Source organism: Sorex araneus, chromosome 9, assembly GCF_027595985.1.
Source record: "Sorex araneus isolate mSorAra2 chromosome 9, mSorAra2.pri, whole genome shotgun sequence".
Classification (NCBI taxonomy): domain Eukaryota; kingdom Metazoa; phylum Chordata; class Mammalia; order Eulipotyphla; family Soricidae; genus Sorex; species Sorex araneus.
In genome coordinates this window covers 59,802,767-59,823,368 of record NC_073310.1, presented here as the reverse complement: position 1 = coordinate 59,823,368, position 20,602 = coordinate 59,802,767, and the positions used below count along the sequence as shown (strand labels likewise).

At 39.0% G+C, this 20,602-nt stretch overlaps 1 protein-coding gene across 1 annotated transcript in view; it reads left to right on the top strand.

Moving 5' to 3' along the window:
* PLXDC2 (plexin domain containing 2) overlaps positions 1-20,602 on the top strand; it is a 410,249-nt gene that overhangs the window by 270,927 nt on the left and 118,720 nt on the right. The window contains exon 6 of the mRNA XM_004605351.2: positions 5,107-5,225. Coding sequence (XP_004605408.1) covers positions 5,107-5,225 — 119 coding nt within the window. The remainder of the gene's footprint in view (positions 1-5,106; positions 5,226-20,602) is intronic.

Below are 20,602 nucleotides of genomic sequence, written 5' to 3'. Positions count from 1 at the left end.
AGAAATACATGTTAAACAATACTAACTGAATGTGACCCATAATAATCATTCCACTATTTTTTAAGAATCTTAATGCTCTCTTCCTCACACTTAAAAGTTTTGAGATAATGCCCAAAGGTGTAAAGTAGAAAATAACCATAATAAAAATAATACTACAATATTTAATGACCTTGAAGATATAATCAATGTAGGTATCTACCTTAAGTAAATAGTAAGTGATTGAATGAAAGTTGGCTATTTCCAAGGTTTGTCACTTAATAATTGATGTCAGGAATATTCACCAACAGGCAAATGATTCTGATGGACAAGTATTTAGATTATTATCATTTAACTTGTAATGCACAATAAATGTTTTCCCCCATCTACTCTACTACTTATAGATCTTGTTACTTTTATTTGAAAGATTCAAAAAAAGGTATTTCTCCCAGTAGAGTTCAAGATCTTTGAAAATAAGATTATCAGCATTTATGATAAATCATTTTTCTTCAGAAATAATACTCAAGACCTATTTTACTTAAGTGTCTTCTGTGATTTAAGCAATGCAAATATTGAATTTCTGTTATGGTATAGTGAAAGCAGAATAACTGCTTACGTTTTTTAGTAACTGTCTATGTTTCTGAATGAAGTGAAGCACTTTTTAATATTTTAAGGCTCTACATATCCCTTTTTACCATAATAATTTACTGAAATACTGTCAGCCTGACTAGGAATAATAAACTAATCCTTAAGGATAGGAAATCACCAATTTAGGAAAGCAAACTTTTGTAGAGAAGAGAGTTGCAGTTGGAAAATTTGTTGTTAGTTGGAAATGATCACTCTGGACAAGAACGGAATGCTGAAAGTAGGTAAAGGGAGAAACATGATAACGTTTCAGTATCTGTATTGCAAACCACAATGCCCCAAAGGGAAGAGAGATGAGATGAACAGTCCCTGCAATAGGGACAGGCTGCGGGGAGGGCGGCAGAAGGGAAACTGGGAACATTAGTGGTGGGAAATGTAAAGTGGTGAAGGGACAGGTAATGGAACATTGTATGACTAAAACAATTTTGTAACTATATGTCTCCCAGTGATTCAATTTTTAAAAAAGAATTGTTTAAAAAATAAATAAATATTTACTTTAAAGAAAATTTCTTCTGGGGCCAGAGCAATAGTGCAGCAGTTAGGGTATTTGCCTTACACATTGCTAACCACGTTCAATCCCCAGTACCCAATATGGTGCCTCAAGTATACCAGTATGTTCCCTGAGCACCTCCAGGCATGACCCCTGAGTGCAGAGCCAGGAGTAAGCCCTGAGCACAGCTAGGTATAGCCCCCAAACCAAACCAACAACAAAAATGAATTTTTTTTCTGAGATAATATTTCTATAGGCATTAAAACACTAGATTTAAAAAATGAAATGGTGCTTCTAAGTGTTAGCCTAGATGACTACTGAAGTCTTAAGTGAGTCACAGAATGTTAATACATGAGAATAGAAGTTATAAAAATGAAGCTCTTTTCTAGAAAAAAGCATTTCATGCTCCATAAATTGTAAATTGTAAAGCAAAATGACTACAAATGACCAGAAGTTGAATCAAACTTAGAATCAGAAATCATGGAGGTGATTGTGACCTTAAATGGTGCTCCATCATCCTTCAGTCTGAGTTAATCGTTCCTCATTTTATGTTTTGTTTTGTTGTGTTGCATCTTGTTATAAATGAACAGTTGGTGTCCATTACTGATCAGATTGTTTTATGGTGTGACAAACACTGTGGGATGCTCGTTGCTATAATCATGTAATGTGGGGGTAGCATTTCATGGGGTCAGACATATGAACTTCAGTAAAAAGTTCAGCTAGGACCGGAGGTAGCATTGCATGCTGGGACTGGAGGTAGGATTTTGTACTCAACATAAGAAACTATATAAAATTGTCAGCAATGAACCAGGTGAACATCCCTAAACCCGCTGTTTGGAGTTGTAAATTCCATTCATTAGTCCACAGTTTTCTCTAGTTTATATAGTTTCCTACTATGAATATCCAAGAGAAAAATGCCTTCTTGGTCCACTGTCCACTTACTTAATTCCTTATATTACAACTTCATAGAATTAGAGAACAAGGGGCTATAGGATAAAAAAATATTTAGACAATCCTTATTAAAATGAACACTTTACCTCTAAAAGCCCTTTTGCACTCCTGGATACCATCATCAATATTTAGATTTCAGCAGCTTTCAATAAAAGAGGAAACATAAAATATATCGTTTGTTTCATAAAACCTTTTTTAAAAATCTGTTTTTTAAAATTTAATAACACTTAAATTCAAATATTTTTTGTGTAGTGTCTAGAGCCCTTTAAATCAACAAATGTGGAAAACATGCTACTACAGAAGCCACAACACTTTGAAAGCTTCTTGTTTTTAAAAGCCTGCTGCTAAACTTAATCTAGTAGGCCTCTATTTTGTACCCAAAAGAATAACTATCTTACTTTTCAGTTTTTATACCTCTGGATGAGTTTGAATGCCACATCTATAAGCTTATTGAGTATTTTTCTTGATCTAATTTGTTCTTGACACCTTATCTCAAAATTTTTATTGTAGTTGTTACATTCTCAAAATCTGTGGTTTCTGTTTAGCACTTCTTTATATTTTCCATTTTTTTCATGTCATCATTGTCATTCTTACTTAGATTTTTGCTCCATTCCATAAAGATTTGTTTCTGGAGATTTAACCTTGTTATTTTCTCAGAATACACTCCCTTCTCTCCTCATTTCACTCTACTGCATTAGAGTAGCCTTCTTTTCTAGTCTTGTCAGCTTTTTTCTGTGGGACACAGACCTCATCATTACGCCCAGCTTGAGCCTTCTGACTTTCTTGCAAACCTTTGTCATCCAAGTCAAAGCCAGGAATGTATTGCATATTTCTTGGGAAAAAAATGACATGCAGCAGAGACAGAGGAAGGTTCCCTGCTGGTTTAGTTGCAGGGAGAGATGAGAGCCTGAGAAGGTCATCTACTGCTTCCCTCTCTACCTTCCTCTGGCACCCCAGAAAGTACCTGGGAAGTGACTGTATAGACCCACAAGATGGTCAACAAACCATATCTGGATCCCTCTTGTTCTATCTGGAAATGGAATAAGAATTTCAGGAAAGTAATTGTGAAATAAAATAAGTTTATTTGGGAAATAAGGGAGGGAGAGAGAGGGAAAGAGAGAGAGAGCCACCCTCAGGCAAGAAAGGAAAACATCTCACACAGAGTTGTGGAGAAACGTGCACCTTTTCCTCTGCTAAGTTAGTGTGGATAGTTTTCCCAAACTGCCACTCCCCCAAAGTCTGGATCTTCCAACGATCTGGAAGTCTCAAAGGCCTTTGGACTGTTTAGGTTCCAGATAGTGTCTCCCAATATACATTCTGAGGGACCCCCTATATGCCTGCCACACTCTATCACGTGCTTCCAGGGATAAACTAGCAGACAGGCTTTTGCCTCTTTGTCTCTGCCCTGAGCAGGGGCGGCTCTCTCCGCAGGGGCTGCACCTTCACCCTTTTAGCAATTGCTCTTTGTTCCTTGCACTTGTGCAGGACGTGTGATTGCAAACTTTGTTAGTTCCTTGAGCAAGGTGATTTGTGTGCCTGTCCCTTAAATGTCAGCATAAAAGTAGGGCATTCGATGGTGGACACTTTCTCCATGTAAATACAGGCTTGGTTTTATTGTTAGAGGGAGCCGGGAAGTGCGCAGGGAGGAGAGCAGTCAGCGCCGAGTTGAATGCTAATCAGTGTCCAGGCCATAGTGCGGCAGCTGGAGAGTCTACAGCATCCCCCTCTCCAGGGCAAGAGTGGGCAGTGGCCACTGACACACACCTTCTGCTTGGGTGCTGGAGCAGGCGCTCATGGACAGAAGCCTGCATAACATTTGCTCCTTTGTTCCACTGCCGCCCTCTGAGCCTAGTGAATGCAAATCCCATTATGTAGCAGAACTAAGTGATCTGAGGGCCTGGCTACCAGACGGCAGCTGCAAACGGGGGTGTCAGGCGCATGCACACACGTGTGGTATGTGGTGTGTGTGTGTATGTGTGTGTGCGTTCTTGCACACATATGCACATGCAGAGCGAGCCAGAGAAAGATGGAGGCAGAACCCACCCCACCCTTTTCTCCGGCCCCAGAAGGGAACCCAGTCAGCCCAGAGATGTTTGCTGCTGCTCTGGGCGTTTTCTCAGTCACCTGATATGTACAAATCGCTCAACTAGTTATTGTTTTCTGCCCAAATTTTGTTGATTTTAATTCTATGATTTTTATTTTCACATTCCTCTTTTTTTTTGACAGTAGCTAAACAAAAAAGGGGCAATCATTAGAGCAGATGTTTTAAGCTGCTCTTTTGTTTTCCTAACAATGTTGATTAAAACCAAGATGTGAACTTTTGTTGGTAGTTATTGAAGTATGGCTCAATTGATGTTTTCTGTTAACAGTTTCATAGTAAATGCTGGTGGATTGACTCATCAGAATATAATGTACAGCAGTGAAATTTTCATTCAAGTGTACTTCAAGGAGTCTTCAGGAAACTCAGCCCCGGGCCCTTTAAGCTACCTTGCAGCCTCCTCAAAGCAATGCAACAAAGCCAGAAATGCAGGCTTTGAGAATCAGAGAAGAAAATTCCCATTAGTGTCAGGAATTTCTTCAGCACAGGAGCATATAACTCTATAAACATGGAAGACATATTTTCAAGTCTTTCACAAGTGATTCTAGTTTTCCTGGATGTGTTCCATTCTCACACAGTATTTGTCAAATGTATTTGAAGTTTATTCAATACACTAGGGTTGCACTTTCAAAGTGGCTCATGGAAATTTAAGCAGACAGAACCCATTAACTTTAATGGACTTCCTAAGGCAAAGTGCCCCCATACTGGGGCTCAATATTAGCCTCATATATGAGGTTAGATTTTGCCAAATATTTAGAGAATATTCATTGTTTGAAATGCCCTAAATGCTATTTCAGTATCCCAAGTGCTCTTTCAGTACCAGAATTCAGATTGACATATAAAATTTGAGCAGCTCAGCTACTAAGTTTGAAAACTAAAAACTTGTTTTCATGGAGACCCACCAAAATTAACTTATACTTTTTTTTAATTCTGATGGGGTTTGTAGGCACAGCACTTGTTGTCCAGTGGGACCACGTCCATCTCCAGGATAATTACAACCTAGGAAGTTTCACATTCCAAGCAACGCTCCTCATGGATGGGCGCATCATCTTTGGATACAAAGAAGTAAGTAATACATGAATAATGTCAAGAGACATATTTTAGAACATGAGCCTCAAATCATGTTCTTAAGCTTTGCTTATTTGCATAAATTATTTTTAAATTCTTCTAGGTAACATTAATTGTTCACTGCGTGGTTTTATTTTGTATTATGATTTTGTTAGCACTGAAACTCAAAATTCTGTGAAAAAGTAAGTGTGGTACTACTCTGATGTTCACATTATGAAATTTTCTGAAAGAAAATATTATATCTCCAACATGGAGATATTTCCTGTTCATCTGATTTTTTATGATTATATACTTTTTGTGTTATTACAAAGTTTCTGTGACTTTTTAAAGTTCTATTTCCAAAAGTAACAGTAAATGTGAAAGTTTGTGTGACTTAATGACCCAATACTGAGAACAGTTCAGGAGACCTGAAGACACTTGACATTTGACTATTATGTTTACTCTAAGCTGACACAAAAGATACGTGAGAGATCTAATTTAAAGAAAGGACTAAAGAATTTCAACTTATGATCTGCTCCATTTTGCTGAATTGACTAAGAATAAATTTTTTATTTATTTTTAAGTTTTTATTTATTGATTTGTTTTTGCTTTTGAGGTCACACCCAGTCAGTGCTCAGGGATTACTCCTGGCAATGCTTGGGGAACCATATGGGGTACTGGGGATTGAACCTAGGTCGGCTGTGTACAAGGCAAACACCCTACCCCCTGTACTATTGCTCTGGCCCTGGATGAATTTTTTAAAAGATTATATAGCCTTAAAGAATGTGTAAATTAGGGCCAGAGCGATAGTACAGCGAATAGGTCACATGTCTTGCACTCTGCCGATCCAGGTTCAATTCCCAGCATCTCATATGGTCCCCCTAGCACCGCCAAGAGTAATTCCTGGGTGCAGAGCCAGAGGTAACCCCAGAGTATCACTGGGTGTGACCCAAAAAGCAAAAAAAGTGTGTAAATTAGAATAATAGCTCATTTAGATTCAAACTCTATTGACAAAATAATTAAGATCTATTCTACAACATAAACTCTGCAGTCAAAAAACAATATGAAATTCTAAGAATGAAGGCTGAAGTGATAATACAGTGGGCGGGTGCTTTCCTTGCATGTGGCAGACCCAAGTTCTATTCCCAGAACCCTATATGGTCCCTCAAAGCCTGCCAGGAGTGATCCCTGAACACAGAGCCAGGAGTAAGCCCTGAGCACAACTGGGTGTGTCCTTAAAAACAAACAAAATTCTAAGAATAGATAATAAAAGGGTTTTAGGCTTTTACTAAGCTTGGGACATTTTCTCTGGATACGAGTCAAATATGGGTATTATTAACTCTACTCGTATCACTGTATCACTGTCATCCATTGCTCATTGATTTGCTCAAGCAGGCGCCAGTAACATCTCCATTGTAGGACTTGTTACCATTTTTGGCATATTGAATATGCCAAGGGTAGCTTGCCAGGCTCTGCTATGTGGCTCTACTCATATAAAATAATACAATTTTATCTTATTTTAAATTGAAGAAAGTTTCTCTCTTGAGAAATGAATTTATTTCTGTTAAAAGGCTGATAATTTAGAGATCTCTTCAGTGTAGCCTTCTGAAATTTATCCCATAAAGTTAGAGCCATATGTCCATTAAACAGTCCAAGTTTTGGAAATGTTATGATCATATTAGTCTTTTTCATTTCTTTACACCCTTTCACATATAGTAATTTACATGGAATGTAATGGAGGATGTGTTCCGTGTGGCCCTTCTTTATATAGATCTGTGCATGGCATCAGAGCTTACCGTAGGCTTGCATCATCCTCTCTGAAAGGGACTCTCCGTTTTTAGTTTTCAGTGTAGTCCAGTGTACCAGTGGGGCAGCAGAGTGATAGTAAGGAATGCTAGTTCTCAGTGTTAGTTTGCAGAGCTTTAAACAACACTGGTGCGAAGTGTGCCTGGTAAGATGGAAGAGCATGTATGAAGTCTTTAATCCCACCGCTCTAGACAGTCCAAAGAGAGGCTGGTGCTTTGATTGTGATCTCTTTGTCTTTGCTGACACTGTTCTCACTAAGCATCTCACATTATGTTGTAACAGTTCTTTCTGGTATCTCTCTGAAGTGTATTTGGCACCTTTCAAAATGCTTTGTCTATATTTCACCCGGAGGGAAAAATATCCCATAATACCCTTCCTGTCTTGAGATGGATGATAAATATTAAGCTATTAGGGAATGTTAATATTTTCTGACTATTCCCTAATTCATCTCATCTTGCTCTTTGTCCATTAGCACTTTTTTTTTTCTTTTTGGGTCACACCTGGCGATGCACAGGGCTCACTCCTGGCTCATGCACTCAGGAATCACCCCTGGTGGTGCTCAGGGGACCATATGGGATGCTGGGATTCGAACCCGGGTCGGCCGCGGCCGCGTGCAAGGCAAATGCCCTACCCGCTGTGCTATCACTCCAGCCCCCTCCATTAGCACTTTTGAACTGAAATTTCTAAAATAGTCATTTTTCTCTTCCTGATTTGCCATCATGTCTTTTTTCTTTCCTGGTTAGAAAGCAGCTTCTTGTCACCTATTTCTTTTTGTAACTTTTATTGATTGAGGTTTTTTTTTTACTTTTGTTAATTTTATAAATTAGTTCACAATATTTCATTGCATTTAATATTCAAACACCAATCCCACCACCAGGACACCTTCCCACCGCCATATTTGGGGTGTTTCCATCCTGAGCCCTGATCCCTGACCCAAGGCAGAACCGAAATAATATAATATTTCCCTTTAAGATTGGTTGCTGCCTAATTTGAATCCCATCAAATGTGGTGCGGTACTGTTGGAATATGGGTAGGTGTGTCCTATGAAGTGTTGCGGGGCCACAAATGCAGCTGTGCAGTACAGAAAAGGTTCACTCGTGGGTGAGGCTTGACCTGAGCATGTGGAGAGCGGCCGTGAACATGGCAGCAGTTTGAGTTCTGGAGGGTTTTGGCTGCTGGGGCGGGGTCCCTTGGGGCGGGAAGGGGTTTCACAGCCCTATCTGGGGCACCCCGAGTGAAACAGCTTGGCGTGGGATCTAGCAGCATGATTATGGCAAGCATCATGTTATGCTCCCTTCCGGGAGAAAAGGACATGCAATCTGGATGGTGGCCAATGACAAGATTATCTGGCGTTAGCCAGAGTGGCTTATGGGCGTGGCTGCTGAGCTGCAGGAGACGGGGATGTGGGCAGAGGATCTCTGTTCCCCGTCCCAGAGTTCTCATTCACAAAGTCCCGCATGTTGATTGAGAATTTGTGATTTATTTTTTCTGATAGCTCTCTACCCTGTGCTTTTAGGTTAATTTCTATTCCTACAATTTACAGGAATAAGGGTCGCCTTGCCTTTATGGGTGAGAGCTAGTGCGTGCTTGTGGTACAATTAGAAAAACGTTTCAGCTTGAGTAGCCTCAAGTTTGCACCTTGTAAAGGCCTTGACAGTGTCCTTTTACGTGTGCTATGGTTTTCAGTTCTCCAACAGTATCCAAGTTCTGTTTCCAGCTTTCATAAAGATGTTGGCACTTCGGCAGTGTTTAATACATGTGTGGCTTGATCAAGGAAATAGATTCCTCACAATGTTACCGACTTTGATATCTCAGCAAACTGAGTCAGGGAGGTTACATGACACGTCACAGGGCTAGTTAACAACAAAACAAATATTAAAAATTTTTTGGTGTTCTCAGTATAAATCAGAATTGCTTTTTTCCAGTGAGTTTATACACAACAACATGCAAATCTGTCTTAATTTTTAATAAACGTTTGTTAACATTTGTGTTTGTAGCTGTGTATATGCATATATATTTATATGACTCACATACCACATAATTGCAATTCCACAAAGTTAGGAGAAATTTTCCTAGGTAAGAATTAACAAAACAATAAGAATAGAAGGACTTTTGTATTTCATTACTGTCCTCAGTTAAACTTGCAGCATCAAAATTATAAATAAGTAGGTAAATGAAATTCATTCTGTAATAATTTGCTTCAAATTTGCTAATTTCAGTGTTTTTCTTTAATTTAATTTCATGTGACTGGGAACAAATTCCAATTTATACAGAGCCTACTGATAAGGGACACGGCTAAATTACAGAGTAGCATTATAGTGCATCGAATAAATTTATGGAGACAAATTTCATTTTTATTACTTTCAAATTATTTTCCCATTAGCTAATTCAATTTCTCTTAATAACTCAATGTATCAACTGTCCATACTAACCACCAAATCACCTTCAGTTCTGTCAGGTTCCATCTCTAATCATTCCTTCAGCAACATAATTTTTCACACTGCAAACTAGATAAATATCAATCAGTAAATTAGAATAGACATTGCCCTTCACAGAACAATCTCTCTAGTAGTAAGGTGTAAGTAGTAAGGTGAAGACAGTGGAGTATTTCTTCTCCTAAAAATAAAAGCAGACACAGATTGGCTCATGGCGGTCAATGTTTCTGCTCCTGAGTCCCACTGTTTTTTCCGACCATACTGAGGCAGAAATTCCTTTAAATAATTAAGTTCTCTTTCCTAATATTAGAGTTTTGACTTATCCAGCTAAATATTTCAAATTCTGTTTTAAGTCACAAGGTTTTGTTGATACATAGTAAACGGTTTGCTTACTATGGTTTTAATTTCATAACTGATGTTAAATGCAAAAAGGAGGTCTTCAATAACCATCTAATCCAAACTATAATAATTAAAAACTAAATTAATAAATGTACATGCATGGTAATGTGTATGGTGCTAGATCGTTATATAACAGACACCTTATTATTGACAGTAATTTAAATTATTGCACCCACCTACCTAAAATGTTCTGAATTAAAATAAAATGAAGAGTACATAAAATATTTCCTCTCAAATTATTATACTTTCCTATTAAATACAAGTTTAAATTTCAGGACATCTCTTTACTTCTTTTGCATAGAATTAATTACAGATTCAGTAAATATCTTGTCTGTTTCCTTGAAAACATTATTAATTTTTTAAATGTGTGTCTAACTCCAATTCTAGATTTTCTATGGGTCTGTTTCAATATATATTTTTTCCTTTCCTTCAGATTTCTATTCCATAGTCTTGCTGCAGGCAAAGTGATTTCTGATCAAATGCTGGGCATTGTTTACCAAACTAAAAGAAAGACAGGCTGATAGTACAGAGTTAGGTCACAGGCTGTGCCTGACCGGGCTTTGATACCCTGCACACGTGCCCCTGAGCACTGCCATCCCTTTGGTGGTCCGCAGCACTGCCAGCTGGACTCACACTCAACTGCAGGCTGTGTTGGCTGAGTTTCAGAAGTGGTCTTGGGTCTCCCTGAGCGCCTCTTGAAAGCTCACCTCCCCCCGAAAATATTAGCCTAAGATTGTGGAGGATTTTTTCTTCCACCAAGAGGTGGTTTTCTGTTTGTTTTTTTGTTTGTTTGTTTGTTTTCAGTTAATTTCATGTGACTGGGAACAAATTCCAATTTATACAGAGCCTACTGATAAGGGACATGGCTAAATTACAGAGTAGCATTATAGTGCATTGAATAAATCTATATGTATCTGAGCAGATTCGAAGTCGAGCCTCAGTGTGTGGCTAGCCCTTATAGTTCCAGTGCAGGGTTTCAGGAATCTCTCCTCAAACCCTGGTGCTAGCTTTGTAATTTTTGAAACAGTGACCCCATTTCCTGTGTTTTCCTCAATTCATCGAGACTGCCTCAAGTTCTGCTCACCTTCTTAGTCTCTCAGCCTTGCTTCTGAATCGCCAAATATCCGCCGAGTCAGCTGCGATGGGTCCAATTTTGTGGTCTCCGCACTCTGGGAGCTTGGCTTTTTGCTTTTCAAGTCTGTACTTTTAATAGCAGCTTCCCCCACCCCCACCCGCCCCCTGGCTGCCACAGCTGCTTTCCATGTTTTATTCATCTCTCCTGCTTGATCTTCAGAGCAGAAATGGTCTTTGACTAGTTGGCTTGCTGTAACTAAAAGTCACATTCACTTTAATAATTAGTGACCTTTAATTTCAATGAAAACTAGTTTGGGCTGAACTGTTTTTAGATGCCAGGTATTGACTTATGTACTTAAAATTCTAATTCTCAAAAAAAAATGTAGTTATTCCTGTAAAATGTAGCATCCCAATATGTAACTGCTTTTGTAATCTGTAGGGAAATAGGTTGAATAACTTTCTAAAACTAGGAAATATAGGTTAAAAGAATATGGTCGTAGAGCCTTTGTGACTATCTCCATGCCAAGTTCCTTTATCAAGAAATGCCCCAAGTGTTCCCCTCAGTCTGCTAGTCATTGCAGTCTTTCCTGGCTAGTCACCATTAGTTACACTCTTAACTGAGATCCAGGGAAGAAGGCATTGCCTTTTCACAGCATCGTCCTGATTGACGTTGCAAAGAAGTTTAAAACATGAAAACTCATATTAGACATATAGGATAATAACAACACTGGAGCAATTAGTAGAGCAGGTAGGGTGCTTGCCTTACATGCAGCCAACCCAGGTTCGACCCCCCAGCACCCTATATGGTCCCCTGAGTCTTGTCAGTAGTGATCCTGAGAACAGAGTCAGGAGTATGCCCTGAGCACCACCGTGTGTGGCCCAAATATAATAACATGTGTTCTTTTTTTTTTCTTCTTGGGTCACACCCGGCAATGCACAGGGGTCACTCCTGGCTCTGCACTCAGGAATTACACCTGGCAGTGCTCAGGGGACCATATGGGATGCTGGGAATCAAACCGGGTTGCCCGCGTGCAAGGCAAACGCCCTACACGCTGTGCTATTGCTCCAGCCTCAACATGTTGAGTTATCTCCCAACACCTCCAGAACCCCTATATACTTTACCCTTTAAGGAAAATTGTCATAAAATGTTAATTTTTTAAAAAAAATATTTTTCTAATTTTATTTCAGTCTGGGAAGTTTTTATTGACATAGTGAAAGTGAATTTGTTTCTTTGTTTGTTGATTTCTGTTTGGAGGCCACACCCAGAAATACTCCAGGCTTGTATCTGGCTTACCCCCTGTACTATGTCTCTTGCCCTTGAATTGATTCTCAGCATGTCATACCAACTGATATGCTCATCAAAGGCATTTTTTCCATTACTGTTTTTGATGTATTTAATTCTTTGCTAAATGTACCCTTAAAGCTACCATTGAAAAGTGCTGACAGTTTCTTTTTAAAAAAAAATTATTGAATTACCATGAGAGTTACAAGCTTTCATGTTTGGGTTACAATCACACAATGATCAAACACCCATCCCTCTACCAGTGCACATTCCCCACCACCAATATCCCCAGTATACCCTCCCTTTCCCACCCTTCCCCTGCCTCCATGGCAGGCAATATTCTCCATAGTCTCTCTCTACATTTTTGGCATTATGATTTGCAGTACAGATACTGAGAGGTTATCACGTTTGGTCCATTATCTACTTTTAACACACATCTCCCATTCCAACCGATTCCTCCAACCATCATTTTCTTAGTGATCCCTTCACTATTCCAACTGCTTTCTCACCTCCGCTCATGAAGCAATCTTCCAGCTATGGTGCATTCTTTCTGACCTTTATGTCTACTATCCTTGGGTATCAGCCTCATGTTTTATACTCCACAAATGAGTTCAGTCTATGTCTGTCCCTCTCTTTCTGACTCATTTCACTTAGCATGATACTCTCCATGTCTATCCATTTATAAACAAATTTCATGACTTCATCTCTTCTAACAGCTGCATAGTATTCCATTGTGTAGATGTACCAAAGTTTCTTTAACCAGTCATCTGTTCTAGGGCACTGGGTTGTTTCCAGATCTTGGCTATTGTGAACAGTGCTGCAATGAACATATAGGTACAGATGTCATTTCTACTGTGCTTTTTTGCATCTTTGGAATATATTCACAGAAGTGGTATTGCATAGTCATATGGAAGCTCAATTTCTAGTTTTTGAAGGACTGTCCATATTGTTTTCCAGAAAAGCTGGACCAGTCGGCATTCCCACCAACAGTGAAAGATCATCCCTTTTTCCCCACATCCATGCCAGCACTGGTTGCTTTTGGTTTTTTTGAATGTGTGCCAGTCTCTGTGGTGTAAGATGATATCTCATTATTGTTTTGATTTGCATGTCCCTGATGACTAGCGATGTGGAGCATTTTTTCATGTGCCTTTTGGACTTTTGTATTTCTTTTTTGAAGAAACTTCTATTCATTTCTTCCCCCATTTTTTGATTGGGTTGGAGGTTTTTTCTTATACAATTCTACTAGTGTCTTGTATATCCTGGATATTAATCCCTTATCAGAACGGTATTGGGTAATTATTCTTTCCCATTCTGTGAGCTCTTTCTGTATTTTGGTAACTGTTTCTTTTAGGTGCAGAAGCTTCTTAGTTTGATGTAGTCCCATTTGTTTATGTTTGCTTCCACTTGCATGGTCAGTGCTGTTTCATCCTTAAAGATGCTTTCAGCTTCAATGTCATGGAGAGTTCTGCCTACATTTTCCTTCATGTACCTTATGGATTCATGCCTGATATTGAGGTCTTTAATCCACTTTGATATGACTTTTGTGCCTGGCATTAGACAGAGGTCAAAGTTCATTTTTTACAGGTAGCTATCCAGTTTTCCCAGCACCACTTCTTGAAGAAGCTTTCCTTATTCCACTTCACATTTCTTACTCCTTTGTCAAAGATCAAGTGGTCGTATATTTGAGTGTCTATGACAGAATATTCAACTCTGTTCCATTGGTCTGAAGGTCTGTTTCTAGCCCAATACCATGCTGTTTTAATTACTACTGCTTTATAGTACAGTTTGAAGTGGGGAAGGTAATGCCACCCATCTTCATTTTCCCAAATATTGTTTTAGCTGGTCCTGGGGGTTTATTGTTCCATATAAATTTCAGGAGTGTTTTATCTATTTCTTTGAAAAATGTCATGGGTATCCTTATAGGGACTGCATTAAATTTGTATGGTGCTTTGGGCAGTATTGCCATTTTGATAATGTTAATACTTCCTATCCATGAGCAGGGGGTGTGTCTCCATTTCCTAGTGTCACCTTATATTTCTTGAAGTAGTGTTTTGTAATTTTTCCTTGCATAGCTCCTTCACCTCTTTAGTTAAGCTGATTCTGAGGTATTTTATTTTCTGAAGTACTATTGTGAACTGGATTTTTTAAAAAATGTTTCTTTATTCTCTTTCATTGTTTATATATAAAAAAGCCATAGACTTTTGGGTGTTGATTTTGTAGCCTGCCACTTTACTATACAGGGCTACTGTTTCTAGGAGCTTTTTTATAGAGTCTTTAGGGTTTTCTAAGTATAGTATCATATCGTCTGCAAATAGTGATAGCTTGACCTCTTCCTTTCCAGTATGTATGCCCTTGATATCTTTTTCTTGTCTAACTGCTATGGTCAGGACTTCCGGTACTATATTGAATAGGAGTGGCAAAAGTGGGCAACCTTGTCTTGTACCCGATCTTAGAGGCAAGGCTTTTAGTTTTTCCCCATTGAGAATGATATTTGCCATGGGCTTGTGGTAGATGGCTTTGACTATATTGAAGAAAGTTCCTTCAATGCCCATTTTGCTGAGAGTTTTCATCATAAATGGGTGCTGGATCTTTTCAAATGCTTTTCTGTGTCTATTGATATGATCATATGGTTTTTATCTTTTCTTTTGCTGATATGATGGATTATGTTGATCGATTTCTGAGTGTTAAACCATCCTTGCATCCCTGGGATGAATACCACCTCGTCATTGTGTATGATCTTTTTGATGAGTCGTTGGATTCTATTTGCTAGTATTTTGTTAAGGATATTTGCTTCTGTGTTCTTAGGGATATCGGTCTGTAATTCTCTTTCTTTTGTGGTATTTCTCTCTGCTTTTGGTATCAGGGTGATATTTGCTTCATAGAAACTGTTTGGAAGTGTTTTTGATATTTCAATTTCCTGGAAAAACTTAAAGAGGATTGGTAGTATGTTCTCTTTAAAGATTTAGAAGAATCCACTAGTGAATCCATCTGGGCCAGGAATTTTGTGCTTGGAGAGACTTTTTATTATCATTTCAATTTCCTTGATGGTGATAGGTCAATTTAGGTATTTAGGTCCTCTTGGTTCAGCCTTGGGAGGTTATAGGAATCCAGGAATTTATCCATTTCCTCAAGGTTTTCTTGTCTCATGGCATAAAGCTTCTCAAAGTAATCTCTGAGGATCCTTTGAATTTCTGTAGTTTCTATTGTGATGTCCCCCTTTTCATTTCTGATTCTGTTTATTAAGTTTTCTCTCTCCCTTTCTTTGTGAGTCTTGCTAGAGGCTTAACAATCTTTTTTATTTTCTTAGAAGAACCAGCTCTTGGTTTCATTGATCTTTCACGTTGTTTTTTGGGTTTCCATCTTGTTAATTTCTGCTCTGAGTTTTATTATTTCCTTCTTCCTGTTCAGATTGGGTTCCTTTTATTGGTCATTCTTAAAGCTCTTAAGCTGTGAGGGAAGATTGGTTACTTATGTGGGCTCACTTTTCTTTCCTAAGGAATGCTTGTAGAGCTATAAACTTTCCTCTTAACACAGCTTTTGCTGTGCCCCATAAGTTTTGGTAACTTATGTCCTCATTTTCATTCGTTTCCAGGAATCTTTTGATTTCCTCTTTAATTTCCTTCCCAAGCCACTCATTGTTCAATATTAAGCTGTTTAATTTCCAAGTGTTTGATTTAGTTTTCTGTTTGTGTTTATGATTTACTTCTAATTTCAGTGCATCATGGTCTGAGAAGACCATTAATACAATCTCTATTTTCTTAATTTTATGGAGGTATGTTTCGTGGCTCAGCTTGTGGTCTATCTTGGAGAATGTTCCATGCACATCTGGGAAGAATGTGTATTTAACTCCCTGCCTCCCTCCCTCTCTTTCCTTATCTTACCCCCCATCATCATCATCCTCATCATCACTTTAATTCACAACACACCAACTTCTCACTCTTTACTTTTGTTTTCTATGCATACCTTCAAACAGGGGTGGGGAAAGATTGAATTAGAAACTCTTATTCTTCATCAGTTATGTAGAAAACCCACTTAACAAAATGTTTTTAAAAATTACATATGTGCACATGAATATATATTACATCATATCTTTTATTTTGAGAAGAGTAACATTTCACTGAAATGCTTAATGATAATTTAGTGAAACACTTCAAAGTTATTTAAAATGTTTTGTTTTATACGAGTGATAGCCCAAATTATATATCTTTTCCAAGTTTTATATAATTTAATATATTATATATTGTTTAGTTTAAATATTTATATTTATGTTTTTTATTTATTGGGCTGGAATGATAGCACAGCGGGTAGGGCGTTTGCCTTGCACGTGGCCAACCCAGGTTCAATTCCTCCATCCCTCTCGGAGAGCCTGGCAACAGAGAGTATCCCACCCACACAACAGAGCCTGGCAAGTTCCCCGTGGCATATTTGATATGCCAAAAACAGTAACAAGAAATATCACAATGGAGACGTTATTGGTGCCCACTCGAGCAAATCCATGAACAATGGGACAACAGTGTTACAGTGCTATGTTTAAGCTAACCTAGTGAAAGTTCCGCCTAAGAGGGTAACTTATGGTTCTTATGGGATATGGATGGGGAGAATAACTCGCGGCTACAAAAGAGCCCTGGATACGTGGCGAGTACCTGGTGGGAATGATGAGAGAGGGAGCGAGGAATGTTGCAGCTTTGGCTGCATGCTGTGTACCTCATCTCTCGTCCCCCAAGGATCAAGGATGAAAACCGGCTGTCCTAGGGTCACTTAGATGCGCCACTCCAGGAAAGAGCCCTGGATAGGGGGCAAGTACCTGGTGGGGATGAGGAGAGAGGGAGCCCGGAACATCGCAGCTTTCAGTGCTGACAGTTTCTTAATTACAATCACTATGGATCTGGAGTTTGCAGTCTTTAGATAGTATAATAGAGAAATTAATTTCTCCCCAAATAAATACTTTATTCCAAAGAGGTTAGAGATTTGAAGTGAGATTTCTTACTGTCTATCCTCCTAACTAGCCACTTGTACCATCAAAGTTTTGAAGTGGCATTCCTCTGATTTGTCTCATTTCTTTCCATCTATTCTAATCAGAATTTATTATTTAGATACAAGAACTCAGAAAAAGTGTGTTTTTGTGTGTGTCCACTACACATTTTGTTGTCTTTCTTTCACCCCTTATGAGAAGGACAAGGGTTCCATCAGTTTAGAAGATGATAATTTTTTCAAGTCTCATGTCATCTTTCTGCCATCTATGACTTGTGGTTGTGTGCCTCTGAGTTAAGCAAAATATACATACAAACAAGTAACTCTGCAGTTGTTTGAGTAGAAATATATGTGTTTCATTTAAATAAAATGTATGTTTCTAAAAGATACATAGCTAACTATATTACAAAGTTGAGAAAATTTAGATGATATAAAATATGGATTATAAATGCTCAAGAAATGATTCTAGGGTAAATTAGGCAGATGATTTTTTATATATAGAATAAGTATTTTAAGTGAACTTCAAATAAGTTATTTGTGTGATATTTACATTTTAATTGAAATTGTGTATATTTTATTTAATTTTTAATTTTCAAAATTTTAATGAAGCACCATGAGACACAGTTACAGACTTAAAAACTTTTATGATTGCATTTCAGTGAAACAATGTTCGAGTACCCATCCCTCCACCAGTGCCCATTCTCCACCACCAATGTTCCCAGTATCCCTCCCCCCAACCCCACCGCTTCCCACCCCCTGCCTCTGTGGCAGGCACATTCCCTCTTACTCTTTTTGTCCTTTGAGGTGTTATGGTTTGCAGGTACCAAGCAGCCATCATGTTTGGTCCAGTCTACTTTCAGCACACATCTACTAACCCAAGTGATCCCTCCAACCATCATTTACTTAGTGCTACCTTGTCCATCCCAGCTGCCTTTTCCCCCAGTGCATGAGATTGGCTCCCAAGCTGTAGGGCAATCCTCCTGACACTTATCTCTGCTGTCCTTGGGTGTCAGTCTCATATTATGTTACTTTATGTTCCACAAATAGATGCAGTTATTCTATGTCTGTCCCTCTCTTTCTGACTCATTTAACTTAACATGTTACTCTCCATGTTGATTCACTTATATGCAAATGTCATGATTTCATTTTTTAACAGCTGCATAGTATTCATTGTGTAGATATATCAAAGTTTCTTTAACCAGACATCTGTTCTCAGCACTTAGTTTTTTCCAAATTCTGACTATTGTAAATAGTGCAGGCACAGGTGATTTTTTTTATCCTAGAACTTCCTTAATTTTAAATGCATAAAATAATAAAATTATAAATTTTGTCCATATGACTTTAAGGGTAGAATTCATTTCCTCTGGTGGAAACTATTTTGTTTTAGTATTTTTTTGTTTCCTTTTTCTTTTTCTTTCTTTCTTTCTTTCTTTCTTTCTTTCTTTCTTTCTTTCTTTCTTTCTTTCTTTCTTTCTTTCTTTCTCTCTCTCTCTTTCTTTCTTTCTTTTTCCTCTTTATTTCACACATCAACACTCCTATTGTCTTTATTTATTTTCAATTTCCATAGTAAAAGCAAACAGTTTGAACTTCTCTACAGTTAGAAGGCTGCAGCCACAAATGCTATGTGTAAAAAAGTCAACTAACTAAAGGTTGGTAGCTTAGAAATGATTATTCTGGGATCAGAACATGTGTCAATGCAGAATATGCTGCTAACTGGTTTGGTTGTCCATGGGCAGGGCAGGAGAGAGACTGAAAATGTATCTTTCACTTAGGGCTCTCCCTTGCATCATGTCGTTCTCCTTCCATTCATAGCGTGTGAACTGTACTGTCACTGCAAACATAGGATTACAGTCGTCATCATCATCATCATCATCATCATCATCATCATCCCATTGATCGTTGAGTTTCTCGAGTGTTCTCAGTAACGTCTCCATTCGTCCTAGTCCTGAGATTTTAGAAGTCTCTCTTTACTCGTCCTTTCCAATGGTGGCACATTGGAGACTCTTTCAGGGTCAGGGGAATGGGACCCACCATTGTTACTGGTTTTGGCATATGAATACACCATGGGGAGTTTGTGAGGCTCTCCCATGCTGACAGGAAACTGGGTAGCTTGCCAGGTTCTCCCAGAGGGAGAACTAGGCTATAAAATGTCTATAAGATGTCTTCCAGGAGCTTGGTTTTATAGTCTCTGGATATTGGCCATTGGTGGGATTATACGGAGCTGGGGGAAGTCCCTGAGTGTGACTACCTAGCTACTGGAAAATGAGGAATCTGGGCAGAAGAGGCCCAGTCCTGATCCGAGCAGGCTCAGAGGTCTCAGACCCGGTTCCCACACACCTGGGTTCCTCTGCCAGTTCCTTCATGCATGAAGTTCATCCGAACATGTGGAGAGGGGCCTTGAGCTTGACTGTGGCTAGGCTCCGGAGGTCTTCAGCTGTGGGAGCTCTGCTTGAGGTGGGGAGGGAAACAGAAACCCACCACCTCCAAAGGGACCCGGGGAAGACAGCCAGGCTCAGGGGCAAGACTCTGCATCACTCTCTTCCGGGATCTTGGTTTTATAGTCTGGATGTTAGCCATTGGTGGGATTACACAGCACCTGGGGCAGTCCCTGGGTGTGACCGCCTAGCTACTGGAAAATGGAGAATCTGGGCAGAAGAGGCCCAGTCCTGATCTCAGCATGCTTGGAGGTCTCAGCCCCAGGTCCCACACACCTGGGTTCCTCTGCCGGTTCCTTCATGCGTGAGGCTTGTCCAAACAGTAATTGTGTGAAATGTTAAAGCTTCAGGAAAGTCAATGGAGTTTCATTGTGTCAGATTTAACTGGCAGTCTTTCTACTCAAATGTAGTTTTCAGGCAACTGAGCTCTGAAAATCTGGAGTTCTCTCTCTCTCTCTCTCTCTCTCTCTCTCTCTCTCTCTCTCTCTCTCTCTCTCTCTCTCTCTCTCTCTCTCTCTCTCTCCCTCTCCCCACCCCACTGTTTCTCTCTCTTTCTGTGTGCATGTTGACAATAATAAATAAGAATCCATTTTTAAAAAATTGATACTTGATTGAGTAACCTCCTTGTCAGAGGAGATATTTAAGGAAGATGACATAGAAAGGTAAGGATTGAATGCATGAATGCAGTGGACAAAGGATTAAATAGTTTTGGTTTTTAAAATAGATATATTTATTTACCTGCCACACACCATATTATTGATTAGCAACAATAGTGAATTTAGAGTAATTCCTTTCCAGTTACATGCTGATAGGCCTGTGATTCATACTTAGGAACACATGCGATGCCATCAAGCCCTTGCGGAGATGCTGCACCGCCTATTAGATAGATAGCTGAGCCCATAATGGAAACAAATGAATGTTTTGTTGAGGTTCACGGGGCAGAACAGGGAGGAAAATAAAATTCCATTACCTCTGACTGGAGCAGCATGCTGT